General features: G+C 49.4%; 1 protein-coding gene across 1 annotated transcript; it reads right to left on the reverse strand.

The window, feature by feature from the left end:
• Window positions 1–3,302: 3,302 nt before the first annotated feature.
• LOC136322385 (uncharacterized) lies at window positions 3,303–17,427 on the reverse strand. Its single transcript, XM_066254418.1, has 6 exons — window positions 17,350–17,427; window positions 16,991–17,181; window positions 10,553–10,587; window positions 10,303–10,421; window positions 7,158–7,364; window positions 3,303–3,534 (listed from the first exon to the last, which is right to left on the reverse strand). Exons 1-6 carry the CDS (start codon window positions 17,425–17,427, stop codon window positions 3,496–3,498), a joined length of 669 nt encoding a protein of 222 aa, XP_066110515.1. The 3' UTR covers window positions 3,303–3,495.
• Between the last annotated feature and the right edge of the window lie 1,540 nt (window positions 17,428–18,967).

The following is an 18,967-nucleotide window of genomic DNA, read 5'->3' on the forward strand; positions in this document are numbered from 1 at the left end:
TGCTCTCAATGTTCTCCTTTTGGCATCTCCAGGATATGAATGTTGAAACATTTAAGGTCATCTCAGAGGCCCCTTACATTATCTTTGTTCTTTTGGATTTTTTTTCTGTTCTGATTGGGTATTTTTTGCTTCCTAATATTTCATGTAAACTTTTTTTTTTTTTTTTTTTTTTACATAGGGACAGAGAGAAAGAGAGAGAGAGAGGGATAGATAGGGACAGACAGACAGGAATAGAGAGAGATGAGAAGCATCAATCATTAGTTTTTCATTGTGACACCTTAGTTGTTCACACCTTAGTTGTTCATTGATTGCTTTTTCATATGTGCCTTGACCCTGGGGCTATAGCAGACTGAGTAACTCCTTGCTTGAGCCAGCAACCTTGGGTCCAAGCTGGTGAGCTTTGCTTAAACCAGATGAGCCCACCCTCAAGTTGGCGACCTCGAGGTCTCGAACCTGGGTCCTCCGCATCCCAGTCCCACACTTTATCCACTGCGCCACCACCTGGTCAGGCGCTTCCTAATATTTCAAATTGCTGATTTAATTCTTGGCTTCATCTACTCTACTGTTGATTTCCTATAAATTATTCTTTATTTCAGTTAGTGTACCCTTAATTTCTTTTTTTTTTTTTTTTCTGAAGCTGGAAACAGGGAGAGACAGTCAGACAGACTTCCGCATGCGCCCGACCGGGATCCACCCAGCACGCCTACCAGGGGCGACGCTCTGCCCACCAGGGGGCGATGCTCTGCCCCTCCGGGGCGTCACTCTGCTGCGACCAGAGCCACTCTAGCGCCTGGGGCAGAGGCCAAGGAGCCATCCTCAGCGCCAGGGCCATCTTTGCTCCAATGGAGCCTTGGCTGCGAGAGGGGAAGAGAGAGACAGAGAGGAAGGGGGGGGGGTGAGAAGCAAATGGGCGCTTCTCCTATGTGCCCTGGCCGGGAATCGAACCCAGGTCCCCCGCACTCCAGGCCGACACTCTACCGCTGAGCCAACCGGCCAGGGCCTGTACCCTTAATTTCTGACTGGTTCTTTTTTATGGTTCTATGTCCTCACTGAGTTCCTTGGGCACCCTTATAACCACTGTTTTGAACTCTGTATCTGGTAGTTTGCCTGCCCTATTTCATTTAGTTCTTTTTTCTGGATATTTCTTCTATTCTTTCATTTGGGACCAGTTTCTTTGTCTCTGCACTTTAGCTGCTTCCTCATGTTTGTTTCTATGTATTAGGTGGGGCTGCTGTGTTTCCCAGATTTGGTAGAGTGGCCTTGTATAGAGTAAGTGTCCTGTAGGGCTCAGTGGCACAGCCTCTTTAGCCACCTGAGCTGGGCATTCCAGGTGCATCCCTGTGTGGGCTGTGTGCACTGTCTTTTTTTTTTTTTTTTGAGAGAGAGAGAGTCAGACAGGGACAGAGAGATGAGAAGCATCAATCATTAGTTTTTCGTTGCGCGTTGCGACACCTTAGTTGTTCATTGATTGCTCTCTCATATGTGCCTTGACCGCGGGCCTTCAGCAGACCAAGTAACCCCTTGCTCAAGCCAGAGACCTTGGGCTCAAGCTGGTGAGCTTTTGCTCAAACTGGATGAGCTCACACTTAAGCTGGCAACCTTGGGGTCTCGAACCTGGGTCTTCCACATCCCAGTCCGACGCTCTATCCACTGCGCCACGGCCTGGTCAGCTGCACTGTCTTGTTGTAGTTGAGCCTTGATTGCTGTTGGTATCACTGGGAGGTATTGATCCCTGGGCTGACTGGCTGCAAGGACCAGCTGCTACTACAGTGGAGGAGCTGCTTTGCAGGAGCTGTTTCTATGGAACAGGATTTGCTTCAGTGGGGCTTTTGTGCTCACTGAGGCTGCTTCTTGAGCGTGTTGCTTGTGAAGGTGGTAGGGTTGTATTCTGGTGTGGTGTGAAGTTGTCACCAGGTACACTGGCTCTGAGGCCTCCTGGGAGGTACAAGGTCAGTCACCACCTGTGCCTTTCATGAGGCCACTCAACATGAGCTACAGTGTAATGTGCAGATGGCTGCTACTTATGCTGCACTTGGGAGGTGCCCAGGAGAGGCCAAGCTGTGAACCAACACCAGCTGCTGTTAGTGCTAGGTTTGGGGACAGTTAGCAAAAGGTATAGGGTACACAGAGGCCAGATGCTACTTGTCTGAGAGATTTTAGGAAAATCCCAAAGCATGAGGCAAGATAGTCTATTGTGGGAAAGCCACTGGAAATGGCATGGGTGGGCCCACAAGTTGGGTAATGCAGGGTCTCGGAATTATGTAGCTGGGGTGAACAGCATGAGCCATGTTGATGGCAACTCAGATATGGTGCCCACTTGCTGGTTCTGGGTGGAGGGTCTCAGAAAAGAAACAATAGCTCCTGCCAGCACTTTTATCTGGCAGAAAGTTGCCACCCTCCCAGCTTTCACCTGATGCCAAACAATCCATCTCCTCCCTGTGTGTCCCTTGTGCCGTTCAAGCTGCTGCCCCAGTGCTGGAGCTCAGAGGGTGTGAGTCTGAGGAAGTCTGTGCATGGGCCCTTTAGGAGGGGTTGCATGGGACGCCCACAGCTTTATATTTCACTCAGCCACAATGCCTGTTGGTTTTTACAGCTAGAAATTATGGGCAATTCTCTTCCTAGCTCTGGAACCCTGGGTTGGGAGGCCTAGTGTGGGGCTGGGACCCCTTACTCCTAAGGGGGACCTACCTCCACAGCCAAGATATTCCTCTGGGTTTTTGGTTTGGTTTTTTTTTGTATTTTTCTGAAGCTGGAAGCGGGGAGAGACAGTCAGACAGACTCCCGCATGCGCCCGACCGGGATCCACCCGGCACGCCCACCAGGGGCGATGCTCTGCCCACCGGGGGCGATGCTCTGCCCCTCCGGGGCGTCGCTCTGCCGTGACCAGAGCCACTCTAGCGCCTGGGGCAGAGGCCAAGGAGCCATCCCCAGCGCCCGGGCCATCTTTGCTCCAATGGAGCCTTGGCTGCGGGAGGGGAAGAGAGAGACAGAGAGGAAGAAGGGGGGGTGGAGAAGCAAATGGGCGCTTCTCCTATGTGCCCTGGCCGGGAATCAAACCTGGGTCTCCCGCACGCCAGGCCGACGCTCTACCGCTGAGCCAACCGGCCAGGGCCTCCTCTGGGTTTTAAGTCACATGTGGGCATCTGTCCCTCTTACCAGTCTTGATGTGGCTTCTTTAAACCCTAGTTGTAGGCAGTGGTGGAATTCAAATATTTTAACAACCAGTTCTCTGCCCTAATGATCATTTTAAGTATAAAAAACCAATATACAAAAAGGTAGTTTATTATTTCATGCATTTAATACTTAAATAAGAACAATAAAGGAGGTACACAAGGCTAGATTATGTTATAAGAAAGAGTTTTGAAATATTAATGAAGAAACATTAATAATAAAACTGTTATTTAAGATATTTTCATATTGCTCTCGATTGGCATCCTCACTTGCAGTTCTCTTCGCTTCTATCTGAGCATCATTGGCTCAGTGATTTATCCTTAACTATCTCTTCACTGTAGGAGTAGGATCCCATTTCTTTACCTATGAATGAAACGAACATTACTACGGACTCTTAGAATATGCTATTACACAGATAAATGTTAAAAAAGAGTAAGGAATGTAAATTTGTAATTTCCACATTGGGCGGTTGCCCAGGTGCCCACATTAGAGAGAACCCTGATTACAAGTGCCATTTTAACAACCAGTTCACTGAACTCAACAAAAAATTAGGTATTGGTTCTGCTGAACTGGTGAGAACCAGCTGAATCCCACCACTGGTTGTAGGACTTCCATTCAGCTAGATTTTGAGTGGTTCTGAATGATGGTTGTTCTGCAGTTAGGTTGTAATTTTGATGTAGTTGTGGGAGGATTCAAGTATCATTTTTACCTATGCCATCTTCTTTAGGTAAAATATCATTTTTTTTAAGTGAGAGGAGAGGAGATAGAGAGATAGACTCCCACATGCACCCTGACTGGGATCCACCTTGCAACCCCATCTGGGGCCAATGCTCGAGTACTGAGCTATTTTCAGCACCTGAAGCTGATGTACTCGAACCAACCAAGCCATACTTAGTGCCTGGGGCCAACTCTTGAGCCAATCAAGCCACAGGCTGCAGGAGGAGAAGAGTGAGAGAAGGGGGAAGGGAGAGAGAAGCAGATGGTTGCTTCTCCTGTGTGCCCTGACTAGGAATAGAACCCGGGACATCCATACACCAGGCTGATGCTCTATTCTCTGAGCTACTGGCCAGGGCCTAGTAAAATATCTTAAAAGCAGCCAGAGGGGGGAAAATAAAGACACTGTGTACAAAGGAACAAAGATAAAAATGACAGTAAATTTTTTTACCACAGTGACAGACAGAAGTCAATGAAACAACATCTTTGAAGTACTGAAAGAAAAATGGTCACCCTAAAATTCTATACCCAACAAAAATATCTTTCAAAAACTAAGGTGGTGGTCCTGACCAGTTGGCTCAGTAGAGAGAGCATCAGCCTGCCATGCAGCCATCCCCAGGTTCAATCCCCAATGAGGGCACACATGAGAAGTGACCATCTGCTTCTCTTCTCCTCCTTCTGCCCCATCTCTGTCTCTTCCCCTTCCACAGTCAGTGGCTCAGTTAGTTTGAGCATTGGCCCCAGGTGCTGAAGATAGCTTGGTTGATTTGAGCATCATCCCCGATGGAGATTGCCGGGTGGACCCCAGTCTGGGTGCATTTGGGAGTCTGTCTCTCTATCTCCTCTCCTCTCACTTAAAAATGAACAAATAAAAATACAACAAACAAACAAAAAATAACTAAGGTGAAATGAAAATTTCTTCAGACAAAATGTGAAAGAATTCATCACCAGCAGACTTGCACTATAAGAAATGTTGACAGCCCTGGCAGGATAGCTCAGTTGGTTGGAGCATCATCCCAAAGTGCAGAGGTTGCCAGTTCAATTCCTGGTCAGGGTACATACAAGAACAGATTGATGTTCCTGTCCTGTCTCTCTCCCTTCCTCTTTTGCTAAAATCAAAAAATAAAATATTTTTAGACCCTGGTCGGTTGCCTTAGTGGTAGATCATTGGCCCTGTGTGTGGATGTCTCAGGTTCGATTCCCAGTCCGGGCACACATAAGGAGCCACCATCTGCTTCTTCATGCCTCCACCTTCCCCTTCTCTCTCTCTCTTCTCCCTCAGGCATGGCTTGATTGGTTCCAGCGCATTGCCCTGGGCACTGAAGATGGCTCCATGGAGCTTCTGCCTCAGGCACACTAAATATAGCTTGGTAGCGAGCATGGCCCCAGATGGGCAGAGCCTTGGCCAGGGTGGATCCCAGTCTGGAAGCATGCAGAGTCTGTCTGTCTATCTCCCCTCCTCTCACTTGGAAAAGAAGAAAAAAATCTTTTTTAAAAAATAAAGAAATGTTGACAAAAGTCCTTCAAGCAGAAGGAACATGATACTAGATAGAAGTCTGGATCTATACAAGGCAATTAAGATCACTAGAAATGAAGTGTTTTATGATATATAATGATATAATTAGAATATCATAATTTTGAAACCCTCTAATAAATTAATGGATCTAGGCAATGCTGAACAATGGTTGCCAATATGACAAAAAGAGAGACAACCAGATACTATATATATTAATAGAGGCATACTTCACCATCTATGTGAGGTAATCTTGCCAAAAAACAGAAACAAAAAGAGATAATAATAAACACAAATCTGACCTCTAGATCTAAGTATCAATTTGCAAGATATAGGAGAGGACAAAAAAAATGTGTTTTACTTAAAAAAAAAAATCTAATTAAAATTAATAAAAAAAAAATCCAGATAGGAAATTCTGTAGGATAAACAACTGGATTTTTTTTTTTTATCAAAAAAATAATGTGCCCTGGCCGGTTAGCTCAGTCAGTTAAGAGCATTATCCAGAAACAACAAGGTTTGGGGTCTGATTCCTGGTCAGGGCTCACACGGGAAGCAACCAAGGAAGGTATGACTGACTAGGACAACAAATGAATGCTTCCCTTCCCCCTCCCCTCTCTCTCCCTCTCTCTGTCTCTCTAAAAATCATTCAATGAATAAAACCCTGGCTGGATAGTTCGGTTGGTTGGAGTGTTGTCCCAGTTTAGAGGTTGGCTGGTTCAATGGTTTGATTTCCAGTCAGGGCACATACAGAAACAGCTGGATGTTCCTGTCTCTCTCTCCCTGCTTCTCTCTCTCAAAGAAAAAAAAAATTGCAAGGAAAAAGAGAGAATGAGAAAGACTGACATTTACATGGAGGGGAAACTGCAAACTACAAGAGACATATCAATCAATTACAATATATGGATCTTTGGCCTGACCTGTGGTGGCGCAGTGGATAAAGCGTCGACCTGGAAATGCTGAGGTTGCCGGTTCGAAACCCTGGGCTTGCCTGGTCAAGGCACATATGGGAGTTGATGCTTCCAGCTTCTCCCCCCTGTCTCTCTCTTTTCTCTCTCTCTCCCTCTCCCTCTCTCTCTTCTCTCTAATTGAATAAATAAAATAAAATAATTAAAAATATATATATGGATCTTTATTTTTTATTTTATTTTTTAAAAGATTTTTATTTATTCATTTTAGAGAGACGAGAGAGCAAATGAGAAGGTGGGGAGGAGCAGGAAGCATCAACTCCCATATGTGCCTTGACCAGGCAAGCCCAGGGTTTCAAACCAGTGACCTCAGCATTCCGTCGACGCTTTATCCACTGCGCCACCACAGGTCAGGCCATATGGATCTTTAAATGTTTATTTTTTTTATAGATTTTAGAGAGAGGAAGGGAGAAAGCAAGAGAGAGACAGTAAGGTCAATCTGTTCCCGTATGTGCCGTGACTGGGGATCGAACTGGTAAGCTCTGTGCTTTGGGACAACGCTCTAACCACCTGAGCTATCCTTCTAGGGCAGTATATGGATCTTGTTTAGATTCCCAATTCAAACTCACTAAAAAGGGCGAGGGGAATTACAAGACATTCAGGAAAATGTAAACACTGACAAGTATATTAAAGAATTGTTGGAGAAAATAATTTCAGGAATTGGAAGATCATGGGCAACACGGGAAAAGGTGTGCCTGCGTGGTGAGTCAGGCAGTTACGGGAGGAAGGGCTCCCCTCACTAGAGCGGGCTGTGGTATTCTAGTTTCTGAGAAAGGAAAATGCAGAATATTGACCTGGAGACTGTTTTCTTTGACTTCTTCTGGTCTTCTGGGGTGTGGGGACTGCTTTGTGGGGAGGAAGCCTTGTTGAGGGCTTTCAATCCCATTCTCAGCACAGGGGACAAGGATCTGGGGCTTGGGAGAGATAGGCTTTGAGGACTTGAACCTCATTCCACCCTGCCAACTCTGCCCGGGGCTGGAAGGCCAGGACTCAGGATGGATCTGAGGAAAGGAAAGAGGGAAGGAGACACAGGGAAGAAAAGAGAAGAGGCAAGTTAGAGCTCAGTACGCACTCTGTGGCTTCAAAGGACGAATTGACTTTTGGCTTCTAAACATCAGGTAGGTTGCTGCTTCTCTCCCTTTGTGCACCTGAGCTTCAGTTCAGAGACAAAACTGCCTGCAAGGAAGATAAAGGGGACGCTTGGGTCATAGAAATTAAGGGGTTTGCCTACGTCCATGGGCAAGTTGAGAATGAAATGGCTGATGGACAAGCCAGGGGACCTGATCACTCAGGGTCAACCCTGTATGCCATGGTGCCTTTGTCCTGTGGCTCCTTGCTGCATCAAGTGCCCAGTGAGAAATGATAACAAGAATCTTATTAGCTCTATCCACTGCGCCACAACAAGACCCCGAGGTCACCAGCTTGAGCACGGGCTCATCTGGTTTGAGCAAAAAGCTTACCAGCTTGAGCCCAAGGTTGCTGGCTAAGCAGGGGGTTACTCGGTCTGCTGAAGGCCTGCAGTCAAGGCACATATGAGAGGGCAATGAACAACTCAGATGTTGCAATGCGCAATGAAAAACTAAAAACTAATGATTGATGCTTCTCATCTCTTTGTTTCTGTCTGTCTGTCCCTGTCTATCCCTCTCTCTGACTCTCTCTCTCTGTATCTGTAAAAAAAAAAAAAAAAAAGAATCTTATTAGCTAACATTATTGAGCACTCACTACGCCAGACCCTACTGAAAGTGCTTTACGTATTAATTCATTTCATCTTCTCAACAACCCTTTGAGGAAGGTACTATTATTAAACCCATCTAATAGATGTAACTGAGCCCAGAGAGGTTAAGTAACTTACTCTTAAGGGTACACAGATAGTAAGGGGCCCAGTTTTAACAGAACCTAGAAAAAGCCTAATTTCAGACCTTAAGCTCTTCACTACTACCCTGAACAACAGCAGTGACCTGGGTCCAGCCAAATGACTTCAGCCCACACCCCCAGACAGAGCTTTGTGCAGGCTCCGCCCTCCACCCCACCCCCACCCCCCACGCCCAGCAGCTGGGGCCCAGGGCTGGAACCGGAGCTAGGAGAGACCTTGCAGCCACACTGGAAAAGCACCCTGAGCGCGAAAGGCTGTTAAGGCCCCAAGGCTGGAAAGAATTTGCCAAAAACAACAGCGGGCCTGCCCTAAACTGTTCTCAGCTGTGCAGACTGGAAGAAAGCTGCTTGTCCGTGATTCTTATCAGCTCTCCGACGGAGAACTCGGAATTGCCAGCATTCCGATCTCAGGATATTACGAGGGGTCTGGGGGAGGGGGTGTCCAGGGCAGTGCTGCCCGGGGTGTTGGTGTGGGTGTGGGTGAGAGACTCAGGCAGGCCCGCATGTGAGGTGAGCCCAGCTGCACTCTCGGTGGGCAACTGGGTCCCCTCCCCAGGTTCTGGCAGAACACCCTTGAACAGTTTAGCCTGAAATAGCATAAGAACTTCTTTTCCATTTATTTTTCCAGGCTTTTGGATGAAATTATATTTTACAAATGACTCATTATTATATTTATAGATTCTCTCCAAATGATTCAAATTGTGGTTTGTCGCCTCCCTGTCTCTCAACTCCCCCCAGCTCCATAGAAGAAATGCTGTTTACTGTATGGCCAGGTGTGGCTGCTGAGAGCGGCCGGGCCCTCCCTGTAATTATGCTTGCCTAAGCCCTGAGCCCTGACGAGCACCCCAGCGCATTTAGTCATGTGCAGCCTTTGATCCAGCACGTTGTTGGGGGACAGTACCCGACAGCACGACAGTAACTCGGCTTGGAATCTGCTCCTGTAGGAAGCGCATGTGTGTGGTAGGGGAGTGGGGAGAGAGTGGGTAGCATGACAGGGAGGCCTGTGCTGGGCGGCTGGGACAGAGGGTGCCTTTGTGAGGACACAGGCTGGGGAAGCAGGAGCTGTAGTTCCTCAAAGCACCCTGTGAGGAGGCTGGGGAGGGCCAGGGCTAGTGGGGGCCTCATGGGGGGCAATACTCCTTCCCCCACCCCCACCCCCACCCCAGCCTCCATGGAGCAGTAGAGAGGGCAGCTGGTGGAGGAGGTGTTGGCTCAGACATCACCAGCTTTGCTAGTGTCTGGCTGTTCATACTTCTGGTTGTGTAAGGAACTACATTCTGGCTCTTTCAGGAATGGGGGCGGGGTTCTTGAGTTCCTGCCTCCTCCAGCCAGAGTGACAGCTCGGCCTCCCAACCCCTATCCTCCCACAGGGTTCCTCTTGGCCCCCAGGAAGGTGTGGTCAGGTTAACCTGAGCAGGCTGGTTCTTACACAGGCCACCTTTGCAAGGAGGGGTGGAGAGGAGGCCTGATTTGTAGTAAAAGTTTATCCTACCAGGTGCCTGTGGGATCAAAGTCCCCTTGGTCTACCTTGCCTGAGTACTAAGAAAAGTACCCAGCAATTTCTAGTGACATTCTCAAAGCCTCACAACTCTCTGCCCCCGGGTCTTTGTACCTTGGGTGTGGTGACTCTCAGACACCTCTGGCTGGCTGTGGAGTGCAGCTCTGGGGCCCACAGTAAGGACAGGCCACCCGCAGTGTGAGGGGGCCCAGAGCAGGGAAGGGAAACAGGCCACTCCAAAGGGAGCCAGCTGCTCAGGAAATCTCTGATACCCCTTCCTGTGCTTTGAGGAAAGATTCGACTCTGATGTTACAGATTCTGCTGTGGAGGTGCAGTGGCTCTGTGGCAGACCAGGCTGGACTAAGTCAGGAGACAGAAATTCCCTGAGCCAAGCCCTGGGCTCTGGTTGTGTCCCGGGATCGCCTGCCTGGGTTCCTTCAGCTCTGCTTCCATTTTCACTTCTTGGCACTGCCTGAGTGAGTGGGTAGGGGGACGTGGGAGGAGGTGATGTGGGAATGGGTGTGGATGAGCATAATGTAATTACTGGTGACATCAGTATGAAGCCTTACCCAGAGATTTCCGTCTGGGCTGAGCTGGGGCCCAGTGAGATACACGAAGCAGTCTTGAACTGTGGCTGAGGCCGGAGACTTGGAGTCCTGGGACCTCTCTCTTCCTTTGGAGTATTCCACTGGGGGTGGAGAGAAGACATTGACAAGTCTCTTCTTGAAGGGAAGGGAAGGATGAGGGAAGGACCAGACAGGGTTGTGGTGAGGGAGGCGTGGCAGGAGGAGGAAGTGGAAGGGCCAAGTGTGGACTTACCTGGGCTGTGGGTGATCTGAACTTTCTTCTTAGACCTGTGGGAAAGAGAGGTTCTTACGGAGAGAAGGGCTATCATCTACGTCCTGTGGAAGCAGAGCCAGGGCTGGTGGGTTCTAACAGCAGCAAAACCAGCTGGTGGTCAGACTAAGGGGCAGCCAACTCAGCCCACTGAAGCACCTTTAGATCACCTTCTGTATGGGGTTCATGGTTTTGTAGCCTCTTCTTGTGTCAGTTAACACCAGTCTTTCAACAGTCATGTCAACATGTTAAGAGTGCTTTTGAACATTGTTAGAAGGGGCTATTTTTGAATACATGCTCATGGGACACAGCTTGTAGAGCTGTGCTCCTTGCGGAACCCCTCTCCCATGCCTCATCCAGGCAACACACAGGCATCCAGGCAAAGCTAGATTCTGGCTCTGAATGAAAGCTAATCATGGAGAAAATTAATGTCTCAACAAAATGGTTTTTGTTGTTGTTGTTTTTGTTTTTTTTGCAGTGGACTGCTTCATTCTACCTTGGATGGGGGTGATGATGACTGAGAGAGCAAAGAATTACTTTTTTGGCTGTATTTACTGAGTTAATTGCTGTCTGTCTCCTTCTTTTCAGGTAGCAACTTCCCTCTTACATTCCACATGCCTTTAGCTTGGCCAAGTGAAGTAAGAGATACTGGAACACAGTTCTCAGAGTGTTCCCATCCATTATCTCCTCAAGGCTGCTGTTGTCTTCTCCATTTTCTTTATAAGGATGTTGAGGTAGCCCTGGCCGGTGGCTCAGCGGTAGAGCATCGGCCTAGTGTGCGGAGGACCCGGGTTCGATTCCCGGCCAGGGCACACAGGAGAAGCGCCCATTTGCTTCTCCACCCCTCCGCCGCGCTTTCCTCTCTCTCTCTTCCCCTCCCGCAGCCGAGGCTCCATTGGAGCAAAGATGGCCTGGGCGCTGGGGATGGCTCTGTGGCCTCTGCCCCAGGCGCTAGAGTGGCTCTGGTCGCAACATGGCGACGCCCAGGATGGGCAGAGCATCGCCCCCTGGTGGGCAGAGCGTCGCCCCCTGGTGGGCGTGCCGGGTGGATCCCGGTCGGGCGCATGCGGGAGTCTGTCTGACTGTCTCTCCCTGTTTCCAGCTTCAGAAAAAATGAAAAAAAAAAAAAAAAAAAAAAAAAAGGATGTTGAGGTAGAGACATCTACCTCACTTGGACGATCACTTGTCCAAGAATGCACAGCTGGTTAACAACTGAACCAGGTTTAGTCTGAAGGCTCCTGCTCCGGTTGCCACTCCTCTGTAGTTCTGTTTTCAGTTTGAAAGGGAATGTATGCCTCTGTACTCAGGGCGAGGTCAGCAGAGAGCTGACTGACCATGAATCTGAGAGCAGGTGAGTGTGCTCTCCTTAGCCCAGGAACTCAGGGACGGGGGTTCGCAAAGCTGCTGCGATCCAAGGTGGCAGAGGGAAAACTCCCATTTCTTTAGTTAACTGTAAGTGTTTCTGGGGGGCAGAGTGAATGTTACTAACATTACTATTTTTTTTAGCAAGTTGTGGGGGATAGGGACAAGCAGGAAGGGAGAGAGATGAAGAGCATGGTTGTGGCACCTTAGTTGTGCATTGATTACTTCTCATATGTGCCTTGACCAGGTGGCTTCAGCCAAGCCAGTTACCGGTCGCTCAAGCCGGCAACCTCAGGGTTTCGAACCTGGGTCCTTAGCATCCCAGGCCGATGCTCTATCCACTGCGCCACCTCCTGGTCAGGCCTGACATTACTTTTTTTATTGTGGTAAAATATACATAACATAAAATTGATCATTTTTAACCACTTTTAAGTGTGTATAGTTCAGTGGCATTAAGTATATTTGCATTGTTGCGCAACCATCATCACCATCCATCTTCAAAACAAAACTTTTTCATCTTCCCAAATTGAAACTCCATACCTACTAAACACTAGCTCTCCATTCTCTCCTCTCCCCAACCTCTGGCAACCACCATTCAGCTTTCTGTCTCTGGGAATTTGACTACTCTAGGTATCTCAAAGTGTGTTCACATGTAAGTGGAATCATACAGTATTTGTCCTTTTGTGTTGGTCTTATGTTAACTTATGTTTGATTGCATCATTTTGAAGTACAACAGGAATATGAGTTAGCAGTGCTCCAGGACCACAGAGGAGTAAAAAAGAAAAAAGAGAACAGGAAAGATTTGGGGTGGATTTCTTGACTGTCAGTGGTACTAGATGTGAGGGGGCACTGGCAGTGGTGGGGGGATAGGCAGAAAGTGCTACCTACAAACCAAAACACTGTGCTATATCATTATAACACCTCCCCCTGGAGGCCAGTGCCCTTGATGGATGATGCCGTGATGGACCCTGACAGGGAAACCATTATGGTGAGAACCATGAGACCCTCTGGGCACGCTGAGGGCAAGATAAGTTGTTCTGCAGGAGAAATCCATATGAACTTGGAGTCTGGGTAGAAGGGTTTGGAGGAGAGAGAGGCTGGAGAGGATAGCGTATGTTGTGACTTAGGGAACAGTGAGAAATTTTCTGAGGTGCGGAGTGGTTGATGGATTTTTAGGAGAGTGATGTCCGTAAGTAGACTCTAACACAATTCCTGTGATTCTCCTTCATGACCCCAAACTTTGACTAAAATCTGCTGCTGTGCTTATTAGTCTTGTTGAATTGGAGGGGGAACATAGGAACGGAGAGGACGGCAGCTATGGGGGGTGAGAGGCAGGTGGAAGGGAGAGGGGAAAACCAGGAACTCAGAGCCAGAGGTCACAGAGGAAGCATAAACCCTTGGAGAATCCTGGGCACAGTTGGTGGTAAGGGCAGGAGGCAAGAGGGACTGTGAGGTTGGGAGGGACACAGTGATGAGGCCTCCCCAGTTGGTGAGGTGGGACTTGAGTCACTGTCTTGAATATTTGGTGGCAGGCATTCCAGTTAGCCTGGAGGAAGGATCCTTTCCCCAAGGTCGAGGATCACTTCTTCCTGGGGACATTTCAGCAAAATCTAGACAGGGCACAGCCTGGGTAACATTGGAAGCAGAGGCTCCTTGAGGTCTCCTCAACTCACTTCCTTCAGGAGTTCCACAGTCACGGGAAGAGGACTGTTCTTTTGAGAGATGTAGAACCAAAGCCAAGCCCAGAACATAACTTGAGCTTTCAAAATACCATTTTCTTTAAAATTGCCTCAAAGCAGAGAGCTGGTTCTGTGGCTGTCTCTGATCGAGAGAGATGCTTTTGGGACCTTCCAGGCACAGCAGGAGCCCATTGAGGGAGCCTAGCTGCTCCCACCCAGGGGCCCCAATGGAGCCTGGCATGAAAAGCTTGTTTCCTGTTTCTGGGAATGCTGGAGAGTCCCTGCCCAGGGCCTGGGTGGAGTGTGGGCTGGGGATGGAGCTCTGCCTGAGATTACTGGTGCATCCTGAGATCTCGAGACCAGCCTGCCTGGTGATGAGAAGGCCACTCAAGGACATTTCCCTCTGGACCTCTCCAGACTTGGTCCAGAGAACCAAAGAACCAAGGCTTTGGGCATGTCTGGCTGGATCCCATTTTTGTCCCAAGCTAGTATCCCTTTGTCAGTTGGGTCCTGGGGAAAAGGGCCTGGCTTGGCTCACATGCGAGGAGCTTTGCCAAATGTGTTAGTTGCCACTAAAAGCTTATAAACTGGGGCATAGGACGTCGTGAGGCCTGGGCTGGACCCAGGATCTGCTGTTTAGAAGTTCCTTGTCTTTTGGGAGAGAGAGCTGTCCTTGCAGAAGGGGAGATGAGTCTGTACTGGGGCGAGGCCAGCCATCTCTTGGGTGGCCCCTCTGCTCTGGGGTTGCTGTGTGTTCCCTTCTACTCAGCAGCTGGAGAAAGACCAGAGGCCCCTTCCGGGAAAGGAGAAAGAGGGAAACAGGCCTGACAACACAGTGGTGATAACTGAATTCTGAGCTTTAGCTGCAGGCCCAGGCCCTGAGCACAAATACATTTTCTACTCAGTTATGAGAATGTGGCATTTTCTAAAAGGTTGTTTCAGGGAACTGGAGAACTTGGAGCTTTGGTGTTAGGAGGATCTGAAATGAAGACCAGCTAGTGCAGCCCCCTGATTTAGCTAGAAGGCTAATTTGAAACAGAATGGAATTTGGTGGGGGCTGGGATGCCTTTTTTCTTGAGGCCCCATTTCCTGAAAGAAACAGTATCTAAGATGAGCTGATTTTACTCATTCACTCACTGTGCTCCTTGGCGCTGTTCAAGAAGAAACCTCAGATGTCCAGCTTTGGCTTCTTTGAAAGTCACAGAGTTTGTGGCTTCTAGGGTGTTTTCAGTTTGTAGTCATAATTTCTGTTGGTTTCTTTAAAATGTTCATTCACCACAGGCTTATTGCCAGGTCTTCCTCGGCACGTTATCAGACTGTGCTGTGAATGACCAAGGGAAGCCAGCAACAGAACTCAGGAAAAGGCTGAAATCAGGCAGCAGCTGGTTCGGTCTAGGAGGGTGGGGAAGGTAGAGGTTGACAGGCCTGCGGTTAAGGGGGGACCTCTGTGCACCCTCAATGTGGAGCCTTATAGCAACAGAAGAGACCTTGCAGAGTGGTTGTCTGTGCAGGACTGAGCAGTTCAGGTGCCCTGAGGAAGTGGGTGAACTGTCTTAGGAAGGTGTCACTGGGGTTTGCCATGCTGGGCTCAGCGATGGGCAGGTCCCTGGCACAGGAAGCCTTGGATAGAGGAGACCTGGATGGGGTAGCCAGGCAGATCAGAAAAGGAGTGAAGAAAGAGAGGAATCAAATGGCACTGACTGCAGTGTTGCCTGAACTAAATTACCAATCTGGGGAGGGGTGGGGTGCAGGAGGCTGCCAACTTTTATCTCATTTTGAACAGGCCTTTGGGTTACTTTTTATATCCACCTCCCAATTGAAAGAGAGTTACTGCCTTCTGATAGAAGCCCTTGGCAGATGTGTAAGATGTGCAGCTGGAATTGGGGGCAGCAGCACAGTGCTGGGTGTGGGCTGGGGAGGGGACATATATATGCAGGCAGAGCAGAGGAAAGTCTTTCACAAGCTTTGTCATGGGAGGCAGAGCAGAAAGGGCTTGGGGCAAGGGCCGTGTCTGTCTTGTCCCCATTGTGTCCCCAGTGTGTCCCCAGTGTCCAGATCAGGGCCAGGTTCACAGAAGGTACCCACTCTAACTGAATGAATGAAGTTGGTATCTGAATCCCTTTGCCAACTCATATTTTTCATCTTTAGGATTCAGAGAATAATTGAGTATCTGACCAACTTTTCTGTTCAGGAAGGATCTTCTTGCTGTTGGTGTGACGGAGGGCACCGAGGCTGTTCTATGAACTCTCTCAGCATAAAGACCCTTCATCCGTGGGGGCGGGGCCTAGAGGAGGGTCAGAGTGACCTCTCAGGGCCCAGCTGGCTCTGGGATGCAGAAGGTGGATTGAAATTTACCAAGCTCTGCTGGCCACAGGCTGAGGTTACAGCAAGATGGTGCATTAGCAACTTCATTAATTACATCATGTTTTCCATGTGACAGTGCTGGGTTTGTGCCTTATCCCCAACAGACCACTGGAGGAAAATAAAATGGGATTTAAACATTCCTGACAAGGTTTTCCCATGAAATTGGTTACTCTGAGACACTGAGGGTTTCTTTTCTTGGACAATTTCTGAGTCCATCATTGTGGTTTACACAAAGGACAGGGCACTGAGAGAGGTCTTAACTCTCCTCTCAGCTCTTTTTGTCCAGACAGCCCCTAAGTTCCCCTGGGCTAGGCTTTGGAAGGGATGGGGAGTCCTCACTGAATGTAAGCACTTCCTGGAAGAGCCCAGGATGTATATTCCTATAGAGATGGGGGATGGCTGAGACGAGACCCCCTTCGAGTCTTGCCTACTTTACAGTTTCTGCAACTCAGGAGGATCCAAGCATTGCCTTTCCTTCCGACTGTCTGTCTGTGAGTTAACTTGGAGCGGCTGTGGGCTCCGTGCAGCAGCAACACCCCTTCCTCTCTACTATTGGAAAGATCTGGGCTGGTTGTTACGGCCTCTGAATCATGTATTTATTTTCCTTGGCTCAGTCTGAAAAGGCCACATCAGTTTTTTTCTGAAAGCTAGTTCCTCTGGGTTAAACACAACCACCTCTCAGCTCTGGAAATGGCTGATTTTCATTATACCTTCCCCTACCAAATTATTTCTCCAAATGCCCCCCCCCCCCCCCCCCCGGTGTTCGAGGACACAAGATACCAGTCTGTGGGGGGCCCCTGGCTTTTCTTTCTCTCTGAGAAGTTGGGGGAAAGCCTCAGTGTCTTCATCGAATGGCTTCCCCAGAAAGGGGCAGGCGGGTCCTGCCCCGGGGGTAATGCTGAGGCAGGGCGCGCGGTGGCAGTGGCGACCCTGGGGTTTGTGTGACGCCGGGGTTGTGGGCACTGGGCCGGCCGGGCCGGGCCGGGCCAGGCGCCTCCCGGAGTTCTAAACATACCCCGCCCCGAGACTGTCGGGGAACAAACTTGCTGGGGCCACCGGGAAGCGCCGCAGGAACCCAGCAGGGAGGCCACTGTCGGTCCCCTGTGCCCAGCCCGCGCGTCGCGTCCCTCGCGGGGTGCCTGGAGGCCCGGGCGCCCCGCCCGGCCTCCCCTCCGCCACCCGCAGGCCGAGCCCCTCTGGGAAGGGCTAGCGGCCACGAGGGGAGGGGGTCAGGGGAGGAGGGAGAGTTCCTGCAAATCACATGATTTTCCCGCTTATATAAATCACAGCTTGTTTTTCTCAACCGACTGCAGACTTAAAGGTGCAGTGTCTGCTTTCTCTCCCAAGGACAGGGGGCCCACTGGTGTTTCTGACAAGCCCGAAGCTGGGCCGCGGGGAAGCAGGGGCGTCACCAATGAGGGAGTCTGGGTTTAGGGAGCTCCCTGTCCCCATTCCCCGGGATTTTGCTTTTAACTGGAGCCCAGGAAAGGACTGGGAACTACGATCACCAATAAGTAGGCGGGGCCGGGTTGGCGATGTCAGTCAGAGGCCGCTCTGGAGATGAGCTGCCCTGTGAGCCAGCTGCCGGTGCCCTGGAGGCCGCTGGTTAATGTAGTTGCGACCAGGCGTCCAGGGCATTGATGTTTATTATTCTGACCAGCCCTGGCTATCTATTTGAGGGCAATATATGTGGGAAGAAAAAGGAAAGCAACACATTTAGTAAGCACCTATTATCTATGAATTAGGCCCTGTAGGGAGAAACCAAGAGCTGTTAGACAGCCTTCACTTGTAAGTGGCTATACTGTTTAGGTGATGAGATACAGACTCGAGAGATATTAAGTAGCACTAGTCCGTTTCAATGCCTGTTCCAGGCTAAATAGAAAAGTTAGAAGGAATGCAAAATTACTGCCCTGTGAACAGTACAGATAATGAGTCCTGCAGGCTTTGCCAGGAGAGCTCTGGAGGCCTTGACTGAGAGGTGGCAGGAGTGGGTAGAGAGGACAGCCTGCTGGAGGATTGCGAGGGGGGGCATGTGCAGAGAGCAGGGAAGGAGCTGGTGCTGGGGAGGGGTGTGGCACAGTGAGCCATCTTGTTGCTAAACTCAGGAACCTGGGGAGTGGTGCATGAGACTGGAAAGCCAGGAGGGCTCAGATACAGGTTGCCTAGAGTGCTGGGCTGTGCGTGGACTTGGTGTGATGGAGGCAGTGCATGTCCAGAAGGCACAGGGCAGGTAGGTGGTGGGACCAATCTAGCAGCAGGGATCAGCATTGACTGAAAGCACTGGGGGGACCAGCTGTAGGCTTCTGCAGGGACCAGGCAGACATAAGGCTCTGGGATGTTAAGAGAAAGAAAAAGTGAGAGGTAAGAGATATATTTTTTAAAGGTTTATTTTATTTTATTTTTTTATTTATTCATTTTTATTAGAGAGAGGGGGGGAGAGAGAGGGAGAGATAGAGAGAGAACAGAGGGAGGAGTAGGAAGCATCAACTCCCATATGTGCCTTGACCAGGCAAGCCCAGGGTTTTGAACCGGCGACCTCAGCATTCCAGGTCAACACTTTACCCACTGTGCCACCACAGGTCAGGCGGTAAGAGATATTTTGAATAAAAATGTGAGATAATGGAATGATTATGGATGGGGAAGGGAAGAAATGACCAAAAGTGCTGGTGATTTTGAGCTTGGGAAGCAGGGGAAAAGCGAGCTATCGCAGGTGTCCCAGTAGAGCCTGAGCTCTGCGTGGATCAGGCATCCCCGATTCAACTTCCCTGCACAGTGGACACTCCTAGCAGGGCTGGTAGCCTCTTCGAGACTACTCTTGAGGCGGCTATGAGGATGCTACTTATCAGTGCCAACACCAACTGCTACTGGAGGAAAAACACGACCAACATACAAGTTAGTTGCAAGAATCACACAGGCAGCTTATTACTCACAAATCCTTTTGGCGTGCCTGGGTACAGCTTAAGGGGGCCCTGTTGACCTGCTTCTCTAGGCC

The sequence above is a fragment of the Saccopteryx bilineata genome, chromosome 2 (assembly GCF_036850765.1).
Source record: "Saccopteryx bilineata isolate mSacBil1 chromosome 2, mSacBil1_pri_phased_curated, whole genome shotgun sequence".
NCBI classification, from domain to species: Eukaryota; Metazoa; Chordata; class Mammalia; order Chiroptera; family Emballonuridae; genus Saccopteryx; species Saccopteryx bilineata.